At 37.4% G+C, this 13,362-nt stretch overlaps 1 protein-coding gene across 2 annotated transcripts in view; it reads right to left on the reverse strand.

Annotated features, from left to right (window-relative positions):
- Nucleotides 1–13,362, reverse strand: part of ldb2a (LIM domain binding 2a) — a 51,569-nt gene that overhangs the window by 32,073 nt on the left and 6,134 nt on the right. For both annotated transcript variants that reach the window (XM_079630616.1, XM_079630615.1), the window contains exon 2: nucleotides 6,115–6,217. In XM_079630616.1, coding sequence (XP_079486742.1) covers nucleotides 6,115–6,217 — 103 coding nt within the window. The remainder of the gene's footprint in view (nucleotides 1–6,114; nucleotides 6,218–13,362) is intronic.

Consider the following 13,362-nt stretch of genomic DNA (forward strand, 5'->3'; position numbering starts at 1 on the left):
TACATTAGTCCATTATAAAGAGCCTGACCAAATGCATGCATTATCAATATAGCTAGCTATGTGTCTCTGTAAGAGTTTGTGTACGTCTACAAACTACTTGCCAAAGCTTGTGTGTCCTTTCCATAAGGTCTCTGAGTGTATAAGAAGAGAGCGCCTCACGTTCATTATGCATGGGCCATGTTGACTTTCTGGAAGGTTCTAGGCTCAAAAGTGCACCCGGCTCCTCATAACTCCTAATTTTTTCATGACTCTGTATTTACCAAATCTACCATGCAGTGTGACTGCATGTCTGCCCCCATTCCTGGGTAAAACACACATGCACACACACACTACAATAACAGTGCCCTGCTCATTTCAGAGAGCTTTAATGGACACGGTAAACACTCAACCAGTTACCTGTTTGACATGATCGACCACTTTTCAGGGACACACACTTTCTGTATCTGTATTAATATGAGGGTAGAGCAGGATGCACATGTGCGTATCATGGCTGTGCATGCATCAGGCACACACTGACACATGCTTTCGCACACACACACACACACACACACACGCACACGCACAAGTCTGATGCTGATCCGGAGGTGAATTAAGACGGATAGTACAGTCGATATTGCTTTGTTATTGAATAAGGAGTTGGGAAGAAAGACAGAAGGAAGAGCAGAGAAAGACCCATCCTATCGCACAGCTGTTCTCTTTTCCTGCTGCCCACACACATACACACATATGCTCAGAAACAGTGCCATTAGACACACACACACACACACACATTTCCATCCAGTGCACAGAATGATGCATTTAACATCTCTAATCTCAACGGTATCAATCCAGACCCGCAGATACACCATACGAGAGCGCTCATATAAAAACACACAGAGGTTGTTTTGAAACTTGGGCTGTCAGTCATCGGAGACCCGTGTCTTTGCCAGCGCCGGACTGCAGCTGAGCCTGCTCAACCCCCCACACTGTCAATCACAGCTCGCTCGGTCTCTCTTTGCTGTGTTTTCCTTCACAAGTCATCTTAAACAATAGACTCTCCACCTCAAAAGTTTGAAAGGTTTATGTAATCTAGGACTGCATGGCAATTCATTCAAATGTTTCAAATGAATTATATCATCGCTGTCGGGTGGAAACCTTGTATGTCCGAAACCACTACTTTTCAGGAAGTGGAAAAACACTGTATTTTTTAAATAATTAAACAGTCTTATTGATATTGTGGCTTATTTTTAGTTATATTGTGGTTTGATATATGGTCAGAGACACACAGGTGTCATTATATTATTAACATTGTACCAAAATCAAGCAAAAATCAATGGAGTTACAAGGTTTTTGACCAGCGAATTCCAGATGTTATTTCCATCATTAGAATGGCCACATCTGAGGCAGTAAGTGCATCACATTACATTTCCATTAACTTATAGGTTGTTAAGTTTACTTGTTGTTAAGCTTTTTTTGGACAAAATTCTCATGTTATAAAAGATCACAACAAATATTAGAATACTCTTCTCCACTACACAAATACATAAAACATTATCCTTTACATAGATGAATAGATGGATAGTGTTTCTTGAGTACTGTGGGAACGGCTCATATCTCATTCTGTACTGCCTGTTCTCAGTAGAAGTGTGGTCACATTAGCAAAATTTCAGCAAATTCACATGACCAACTTGAATTCCTATTGAAATGACTAGACTTCACATGCAAAAAAATAAATAATCACAGAAGCATAATTGTGGTTTGGGAAGCGTGTAGCAGCAGATGACTGGGATGAATGCGGAAGCAAACTACTATCTGCTTTAAGCCACGACGAAAGGAATACTGTTTCCGGTTCAAGCCTCTACTCCTTTCAATTGAGAATACCATCTCAACAGCTGTTTATGAGCACTTTTTATTAATTTCACACATTTTAAGCTAAGCATATTAACACTCACAGTGTATATAAATTATTTGGGGTCACTGCATCCTGGACACCAATATTTGAATGATTCATAAAAAACGAATCCCTGTCTGGCCATTTGATTTTGGTATGGCGATAAAGGTTAGGTTCATGATTTATTTTTTTGGTAGTATTACAGCACACTGTGAATGTACATTAGCATAAGTTGTTGCTTGCATTTGGCATCTTATTGACCCAGAAACAGTGACGTGACGTTTTGTGTGTGACGTATATTGTATGTGAAAAACAGTACAAAGAGCTAAATCGCTTGTAACCCCAAACAAACACAAAGACGTTCAAGCTATAAAAAGTGAATGAGCATGTCAGCTTTATATTAGCATTACGCAATGGCCACCCAGCAAGTAACAATTTTGTAGAAGGCAAAGGTGTCATGCACCAACAACAGCATAAAGTGTACAATTCTAGTCACTTTGGGAACAACATTTTTACATTTTCTTCATTACTCCTATTGTGTAATGTTACTGTACCTATGAGCTATAAACCACTATCAAAACACCCAATAACAGCACAATTTTTTGTTAAAAAAAGCAGCCAAACGTAGCAGTACAGTGAGGGTACCAGGCACAGCATGGTACATTAATACACAACATGAATCTAACCATACATTTACACTGCTGGTGTTTTGATACTGTTTGACGTGAATGTTTCTGTATTACAGGTAAAACTTTTTCCAAGATTCTCATGCATTTGTTCATCATAAAATCCAAATTCAAATCGGGTATCGGGTAGTTCTGGACTGAGTTTCCCAAAGCATCGATCTACTAAGGTTTTGCGCATCGACAGCTCTGATTTACTGTATAAACATATAGCAGAATACAAAAGAACACATGGCATGATTGCTGGAATTATTGTCAACTTTCTCAGGTCGGTAAATGGCAATCATCTTCGAGATTTATCAGTGAAATTTTCCTGGGGCTTATGAAATGATTCAATTCCAACCTGATTAATGAGTGTAATGTCCTCAGGTTTTTGACTGGAATTTGACATTGAATCATTGCTTGATGTCATTCTAAAGCAATGGCAACCAAAAGCAAAGCAGATTCCAGTCTTCATCCAAATCTGCTAATAAATTCCTCTTTGTTTTGCTTGTTATTGTCTGATGAAGTGTTGCAGTTCAGTGGTGGAAGTTTCCTAGGGTGTCACAGTTGCAGGAGCATTGCATCATGCTTTGAAATTCGTCCTCGCCTTGCCTCAACCCAAAACAAGAACAGTGTTTCAGATCAGATATTAATTATTCCCCCGCTAATAATGTCCATGAGAAGAAGTGTGAAGAAGAAGCTGAAGCACTTCACAGTATTTCAGGAATTAGCTAAAAAAACTAAACAGAAACAGGCTATAGTATCGGTGATGGTCTTCGGTTTAGGTGCAGCAGATCAATGAGCCAAAATGTTCATTTGTAAGATTCCTATCTTCAGGTGATAAATGAGGTGGTATATTTCAAATTAAAATATACTATAATACTCAAATTAAGTCACATACATTAAGTCCTATTCCAAAGGCAAGTGAGTTTCTGTCTCTAGCCTACATACTAACATACGCAGCTGCTTTCTAAGGCGTAATGGAAATGCATAAGTGATTTGGAACGGTCTACATGGCAGCAGCTCCACGCGTGAAGCATGCAAGGGACTTGATCCACTATTGATTTCAATGGAGTTTGATATTGTGAACTAATATCACTAAGCTAATGACACATTCTGATGTGCATAACAATAGTATACAAAAATATTGGGTAAAATATGTTATAGATGTATTATACATACATAAATTATTATTTTTAATTACTTTATTAAATTAGATATAAATATATATACATATACATTATGATACATTATTACTTTAAAGCAGAGGAGACAAGAAATGAGAGTGAACTAGAAGGAAATAACTTGTCCTGGAGAATGAGATTGAGAGAAATAGAAAAGAGACAGAGAGAGTGAGGCCATTTAAACTAATGTATTTCAATAATATATCCATTATCCATCCCTACACAATGGTACTGCGGTGAAATAACGCCCACATCTTACATCGAACATGTTTGTGTATATAAGTGCAAAGTCCTTGCATCTTAAACTTCAGTGCCTCTTGTTTTTCTGCTTGTAAGGGATATTTTGACATTTCTCAGTACTGAAGGAATCTGCTGATAGTTTTTATAACTATATGGAATTTTTATAACCATCATATTAATGTTAAGCCTTTAATTACATGTATTCAACAAAGATACATTAAAACAACGATATTATTGAGATTCTTCATATTTATTTTAATAACAAAATATAAATTATTTTAGTATGACATTAAATTTAGACCTTGTTAAAAGAACAAAACATATGTTCAATCAGAGTCCTTGTTATTACCTATTTACAATAATGACTTGCTACTGACTGTAAATTATCCTGTTTATTCTGCTACTTACCAAATAAATAAATAAATGTACATATTGATTTAAGATACAATTATTATATTAGTTTACTTGTAGATTATCTTACAGCTTCCGCTAAGGTTACCAGGGACAACAAATCAATTATACAGGTTAGTAAAACATCTGACCACAGAATCAAATGAGACGCTGGATGCGTACGATATGACCTTATTTTGAATAAATAATTCATAAGCAGGTAAATACATTAAATCAGGACATGGTGAACAAAAAGTGGATTAGATTATCTCTGATCTGATATCTCGCAATGTAAAGCAGAGGAATGAGTTACTCAATAAAACCTGAACAGTGATTACTGTAAACATGTCAAAGACAAGCAAGGATAAACAAGCATACTGATGTGAGAAGCAGAAAATCCTTAATGATCCTTGGTGGAGTGAGGATCGAGAAATGTATAAAGGGCCCGAGCAAATGTAGTATGCAGTGCTTGTGTATATGTGTGTGACAGTGATGGAGTGAGGTTGTATGTTTGTGGCTGAAACTAAGAGGAGTCATTTCTGAAGACTAAAGATGAGCTGTCACAAGAGACGGACTGAACTCCCCCTTCAATCGATAATGGGGGATTGGTTCCCTATAGGCCTCTGGAGCCGATTGCAAGATTTTGGTCTTTCCACTGTTTAAACACTATATTTGAGGATTACAAAATATTACTTTCTGAAATGTAGACTTAACATAAAAAAAAACTTTGAAACTATATTGGGGAAAATACATCTTAGATGACAAATTAAACTTTTTAGTGTTTGAATTTTACATCTTTGTTCAATTATAAGAATTCAAACTGCACAAAATGAAGACACACATTCTGCCATGTCTTGAAAATAGGCTAAAGCTGCAGCTATTGTAATGCTGCCCACAGTCAAATGGCATATTAATTTAGCATAATAAAAATATATATTTCTGAATCTATCAGCACTACAAAGACCCCTGGGAAGGGAGGAGGCTTCAGTCAATGTTTGACTCACTCGTTCTTTGCAACAGGCAGAGTGTTCTGCATGACTAACCAAAAGCAGAGAACTCAATAAGGACAGACAATGCAGCTCAAATCATCAGAGAGAGAGAGAGAGAGAGAGAGAGAGAGAGAGAGAGAGAGAAGAGAGAGAGAGAGAGAGAGAGAGAGAGAGAGAGAGAGAGAGAGAGAGAGAGAGAGAGAGAGAGAGAGAGAGAGAGAGATGAGAAGAGAGAGAGAGAGAAGGATAGAGAAGGAGAGAGAGCAGGAGAGAGAGAGAGACGAGAGAGAGAGAGACCACCACCAAAAATTACAAAAAAGGACACAGACTAGCATACTAGAGCTTTAGCAAATACAGCCAAAACTACATTAGGGAGCTCACTGAAACAATAACTCTCTCATGGTTTTTAAAGTGGTAAATTCCAGCAGACCTGCAGATAAAATAATTAGTCAGTTTACCAATTACAACACTTTCTTATAGTTCTCAATATGACAAGGAAGGCGATTAACACCAGTGTTGTTTTCATGTGACATTTAGGGGCAGTTTTCTGAAAACTTGTTCCCTGGAAGAGCAATAAAAGTCAATAAAATCTGGAACTGGCGGGTTTAGTTGAATCAAATTTTCTACTGATTTTTAGAAGATTGGTACCTTCCAACATTTTCAGACTCCATAGACACAATATCACAATCATGTACTCTCTTGTTTTTTAACTGGCACCAGTTCAAGCACAATTGCAGACAAGACAACATGGCACAAGAAAAAGGCTTAAATCTTACTGTATCTTTTTGGTCCATCCTCCAAACAGAAGGAGAGGGTCAATGTAGCATCCTCCTCAAAGAACTCTGTAGCAAACGCATCCCACCACAGACTATCACTCTCCTGGGGAAGAAGGAGTCACGGTTAATTAATGGGAGTTAATTATATGGTGTGATATGCTTTGTCAGTCTTAGAAGTCTATTTAAAAGGAGGAACATGTTTTAATGTTTTGTGTATAGCTTCACTTGTTTTTGGATTTTATGCACTCAAAGGTTTGGGGTCAGTAAGATTTTTTCAATGAAACTATAAAAATATGAGGAAAATATTTGTTTAGTTTTTAAATATGTTAAATATGAGGGGGGAACAAAACACTAAACTTGGTTAATGTATTTATCTGATAAAATTATTTGTCAAAAAAAAGGCAAACAACAGCTACAGGTTTTACTTTACCATTTAAAAAAGCTCACAGGAAAAAACACACTGACAACATAATCAGTTATTGATATTTATCTTGTTTTTGCACGTGTTCATAATTTCTTTGTAGGAAAAATTATGACAACAAAATTTGGCACATTTCACTGCAATATCACAAATAAAACAATTGATTCCAAGCAAAACTATGAAATATGCTTACAAAATTTTCATGTGATCACGAGAACATCAGTTCAGCGGAACCGTACCATCCCTGATGTCTTCTTTCTCTTAAAGGGGTCATGAATTGAGAAATCAAATGTTCCGTGATCTTTTGACATATAAGAGGTCATTGTTTTTCCAAAAACAGCTCTTATTGAAAGCGAGCTTAGAAAACGACTCGTTTCAGATTTGTCACATTATTACGTCATAGTGCGACGAAAGACCGCCTCTGCAGAAGATCAAAGTCTACTTTTACATCATTTCCTCTTTAGCCCCACCCACCGATTTGCGCATGTCATTTAGTAGTAAATACGAGACAGACGCAAACACAGGATTACTCCAGCAACAGTAAGATAGAGATGTGTCTGAGGATTACAAGAGTAGTTATACTGTAGCGCCACAGTCATACTGTGAATAGTTGTAATGTGCTATTCTTTCCTTTTCTTCAGCATTTATGTGGTTAATGAGAATAAAGCATGTAGAGAACGCTGCTTTTGTTATTGTTTTGATCTAAGCCATTCAATCCTGAATAAAAGCTTCAGTGACATCTGTTTTGTCATTAGTAAGATACTTTCAGTAAGATACACTTTTAATTTTATTTAAAACACGACACTGCAAATGACAATGTACGATTTTCACTTTATCGAATTATGAACTATGAATAGCCTATAAGAATGGCAGTGTGACAAACAGTCGCACATTCATTCCTAATTCCATTTACATGAAGTTATCACAAGTTATCATTTGTCAACTATAAATGTGGTAACTCAAAAAGTGCTTACACTTTATTTGCCACAACCAAGACTGATAAAGCATATGTAATAAGCATAAATGTAGCACTTTGTAGGCAGAGGTTTCAACTATGTTGCAAGATATTTTTCAACGTCGAAAGTTTTCAAAACAATGTTACAACGACAAAATTATTTTAATATGCAAAACTGTTACCCAATCATAGCAGCAGGAGTTTACTTCCAAGTTTTGAATGCGAATCAAAACGGTGTGTTCGAAAGAGACGGTCAAAACAGGATAGAAAATATCTTATTACAGTACTTCTAAATTAGGATGTTTTTTTTAATGTAAAAATCTTGATAGCATCATAAGTGGACCTCAGAGAACATAAAAAAAGCAGTTCATGACCCCTTTAAAAGCTCATTTTGCGTCCATTCTGCGATCTAGCATTCAAATGACATGAGCCCAGAGCTTATAAATGCAAGATTTTTCCTTAATTAAAGACTGGTTATGTAGAGGGCACCTGTGCACTGTTATTAAAAGTCGACAACAACAACCAAATTCATTATAAATAATGTACATCCAGGGCACCTAGAAACTCCAAATCCACTGCTAATGGAAAGATTTACTAATTCACTTGAATTAAATTAAGGCCACTCCATCAGATGGGCACGCTAGCTGGGAACATCCTCGGCGTATGTAAAATTAGACTCCACGGCGTCCTGTGATTGACAGAGCTCTGATTCTAACAGACGTCGTTTAGGCCAACGTTGCCATCTAGCCGATGTTGCCTGGTGACAGATCACAAGCCCTCTCAGATGTTTACAATTAGGGCTGTCGACTTCAGGCAGCGTCACATTCCACAGTGGCCGACCCTGGAGACCTTTACTCCCGAGTCTTGTATCCGAGAAGCGCTGTTTTCCAGCACTGAGGAAAGCGTTCTCGTCTGCTCTGTGTTTTGGGAGTGACTCAGTGCCCTATTACGATCTGCTGTCTTAGTCACTTGTAAGTGAATGATCAGTTTTGACACCTTTTTCCATTCAATAAGGCAGGAGGCTGATGTTGTCCAACACAGCTGGTTATTAGCACAGCACTATCACCCATGATGACACACACACACAGTTTTGGCTAGCTCTCTTTTCCGTGCTTTCTGCTTGTGTGTGTTTTCGTGTGTATGTGTGTGAATAAACCTGTAGTCACACTCAGCAGGATGCATGACTTCATCAGATAATCATGTTTTCTTCATTTTTAGCTTCCCCCCCCCATCTCGGTCTCTTGTGGATTGCAACAACCTTCCTATTCTCTAATCACTAGGCCTGGGTATTGACAGATTTCATGAATCAGTTAGATTCTGATCCCCAAGCTGATTCATAAACTGTTTTGTAAACTATAAATATACTGTCATTTGGTACATTACTATATTAAAGGTTAAAATGAACCAGTTCAAATTTAATGTCTCTTTATTTTTAGATATAATAACACTCAAATGTTATGTTGTACACACCAACATTTCAATTGCAGTCAAATTGCAGTTTTTGTTCACGCATCAACCGAAAACAGCATGGACTAAGAAATCAATCTTGGGATTTAAGTATCGATTTTGATCAAAAAATAAGTTTGAATAAAAAGTCTCTTTCTCTCTCTTTTAGGTCTGAAAAACAGATCTTGTTGGTCTGTATCATTGGTCAGTGAGCCTCATCTCCCTTTTAGCCATATTGCATGACAATCATGTAGTTGTGATTGAAATCCCACGACTCCCTGAGCTCTCTGCAGTTCAATATCTCTTTGCAGCTCATTGATGGATGCTCTTGAGCGGAGTTTATCAAACCGTGTTTGTATCAGCAGGTGTTGACTGCTCTCTTTGAGTGTTCATTGATCTCCTCCACTTCAACATCTTCCTGGTGCTGAGGTCAATGGCCCGCAGGGGGATCCATCAATGCTGTACAGTCACCACCAATGACCTCCTCAGCACCAACGACATTTGACCTCAGGTTAGGTCCTAGTGCATAACACTGATAAAGTAATAGTTGAAGTAGCCTTTTTAGACTATATACTTTTTTTTTGTTATGGTCACTATATATACTACCGTTCAAAAGTTTGTGCTCAGTCAATAATTAATACTTTTATTTAACAAGGACACATTAAATTGATCAAAAGTGACAGTAAAGAATTTTACATTTCAAGTAAATGCTGTTCTTTTAAACTTTCTATTCATCAAAGAATCCTGAATTAATGTATTAGTTTCTACAAATATATTAATCAGCACAACTATTTTCAACATTAATAATAGTAATAAATGTCTCTTGAGCGCCAAATAAGCATTTTAGAATGATTTCTAAAGAATCATGTGACACTGAAGAAAATTCAGCTTTGTCATCACAGGAATAAATTACATTTTAAAATATATTAAAATAGGTGATCACATAAATTAGATTTTAAGAAACTGATTTTCAATGTCATTAATAATAATAATAATAATAATAACTTTTATGTTTATATTTTTATTTATTTTTATTTGTTTTTTATTGCAGCTTTTTAAAGCGTTTAAAGGGTCAGAATATAATAAAACATTACAAATCAAATTAATATTATATGTTAATATAATATATATATTTACAATAAATATCTCATGATTACATAATCTATTATATTTTTATCCCCATTTTAGTTTTGTAAATCACAATCAACAAAGACAATCCGTGAAATCACTTCAGTACATAATGAAGACAATGACCCACATACAAAAATGGTGAAAGGGTCTTCCATTATGCTGAGAAAACAAGATATCGAGCATATAGGTTGAGATAACACGGACGAAATATTGAGTTAGCATGTAACATAATTACTTTACACTGTCATTGTTTTAATTACTTTGATATAAGCTAATTACGGAAGAGCATTAATGGCCGCTAACAGCATTATCAGTATCTGCACCAGGACCCAGAGTTATAGGATTTCATTTATCTGGAAGGCAATCTGCACTGTCACAATCGATAGGAAATCTGATTGCCCATTTGCGCTAATTAACCCTATTTAATGCCTCAGCAGCCCTCGCAAACAGTATCCGTAAACCTGCGTACAGGTGTGTGATGTGCCAAAGTTGGAAAGGAAGGACTAGATTTTTAACAGTTGAATAGGATCATTTCTTATACTGTACAAAAGTTCCCTAGTGATGTGATTTGCATTTATAGTGATATATCTGTGCCCCCCTGCTGCGCTGTTCTTGTATTTTTTTTTTTTTTTTGCTCTTGACTGACTGCTGGAATAAACCAAAGCTTCTGCATTTCAGAGACATAGATCATGTTTGATAAAGATGACATATAACACTGCAGCCAAGAGAGAGAGTCGGCTATAGATCAGTAATCTGTAGCTGACATAGAAAATGAGAGGTTCCTGCCTCCAGTGCTGATTGTAGCTGTCTAGCATGCTATAGCTGATAGTGAGCTTTGATGTACTGCGCACAGATCAGTCCTTCAGGACCTCAGGTGAACTAACATGGGCGTCTGCACGGGCTGCCTGAAGATAAAGCCGTATTGATTGGAATGTCTAAAGGGATTCATCAATGTGCCAATGGTGGCTCTCGACCCAGTCACCGCTCCGCAGGGGCCAAGCAGCTCAGATTTATGGTAGATCCAAGAGCTTAGAGAAACAACAACGTCCCATATCCTTGGTAAATAACAATAGCAGCTGCTTTTTACAACACATAGCTACTGTAGACACAACGACTAACTGAACTTTTTACACACACACACATTTTCTGGGGACAGTGGCCCTCCAGGACCCGACCTCTGCTCTAAACCTATAGCCATCACAAAAACTTTTCGCATTTTTACATTTTCAAAGAAGATGGTCATGGTCAAAATGTCGATGTAGGGTTTAAACAGACCACACACACACACACACACACACACACACACACACACACACACACACACACACACACACACACACACACACACACACACACACACACACACACACACACACACACACACACACACACACACACACACACACACACACACACACACACACACACACACACACACACACACACACACACACACACAAACACAGTTTTTTTCATATTTTTAAACCGTAGGCAAAAGTTCCTTGAGTAAGTATTCTTTAGCCTGTTGATTTTTGGTATTCAGCTACAATGAAACGTTTTTCAATAAGATTTAGAATAAATGTGAATGATAACTAAGTTTGTTTGTTTTCTACCTCATTGGAGTCGAAAATTAGCCTGGGTTTTCCCATGCCGCCTTGCGCACAGCGCGATTTTATTCACCCTGCTAGGCAGCCTGGATACCATGGATCAGATTTTCACCTCAGCGAGGGGACCAATCACAGAACGGGGAGAGAGCAGCAAGACGATGACGACGTCTATGCGACACACCGAAGCAGTTTGTTTATATCAACATGTGCACTGCAGATTTACCTTCTACCCTCATGTTTGTCTTGCACAACCGGCAATAGTCGCTGAACGCCATCGTGTACACATAAATCTATGACCCATCATCTTCTTCCTCGTCGAATTTCTGTCGCTCTACATACGTCATCTGGTATAATTGATACGATTGGCTATGAGCTACGTACAGGCGCATTTGATAGACATTCGCAGCACCCAATAAACAGCTCTGGGCATTCGTAAACCACGCCTCAAATACGAGAAAATGAACATGTGGTCTGAATGGGACGAGGCTCAATGAGACGAGGAATTAGGAATCGATAAGAATCGGAATCGATAAGCAGAATCGGAATCATTAAAACTCAAACGATATCTAACACTACAACCCTTCTGGCAGAAGGCTTCTGCCATTCTCTAAATTTAAATGTATAGCTTGGCAAACACCAGCTTCCAACGGTTGTTGGGTTGTGCTGGATCAGTGTGTTCACCCTGTTTGTGTTTGTTGTGAACGTTTAAAGTGAACAAGACAGGTGTGTTTCCTAACCACCTAAATCAATAAGTCTGTTTTAGAATGAATTCCAACTTTATTTAGAGGCAGTGTGTTACAGCATTAATAGTACTACGAGAAGTATCAACATTTCTGTTTTGAATGGTACTATGCTGAAGGCAACCTAATAGCTCACACAACGTGGGAATTGGTGTAAATTGCCCTTATATATCCACATCTGCAAACTGACATTTAAAAAGTCCTTAGCCAGGCAGACTCCATTTAGACTCACCTTTCAGGACTCATGAAATGTACACAAGGTCTTTGATGAGCTGAACAGAGCTGTGTGTGGGCAATCACGTGCAGGGTTTGTACAACTGCTGTTGAACTTCTTCCACCTACATCAGTGACAGCCACCGACAGATCTCAGGGAATACTAACTATGTAAACAAGCCAAAACCGCAGTAGAAATGCCAGTAAGCACGTAAACAATTCATGCATCAATTCATGATACCTCATTTTAGTAAACAAAGACAGCCTAAACAACGTTTATGGGTATTATTTTAGCAAGCTGTTCTCGTCTGCTTGTCCTTGTTCTGCTGTTGTTTTAAGAACAACAGAATGTTGACAATATTTGAGTATAAGGTTAAGTGCACATGATCTGAATTATGCAAATGCAATAAAGGCACGGGGAAGTGAACTAACATCCTTCAGAAAGTCCTCACCCTATATGACACACAGCACTGAAAACAACTCCAGAACTGTGCCAAGAACTGTGTTGTTTGTTTGTTCAAGCAGTTCAAAAATTTGGAGTCAGTTAGGCTTTAAAAAAATAAAATAAAGTATATATTTATTCAGCATGGATGCATTAAACTGATAAAAAAATGACAGACTTTATATATATAAATATATATACATATATATAAAAAGGTTGTTCTTTTGCACTCTCTATATTCATCAAAGAATCACAGTTCCCACACAAATATTAAGCAGCACAACTGTTTTCAA

The sequence above is a fragment of the Phoxinus phoxinus genome (assembly GCF_949152265.1).
Source record: "Phoxinus phoxinus genome assembly, chromosome: 12".
Taxonomy (NCBI): Eukaryota; Metazoa; Chordata; class Actinopteri; order Cypriniformes; family Leuciscidae; genus Phoxinus; species Phoxinus phoxinus.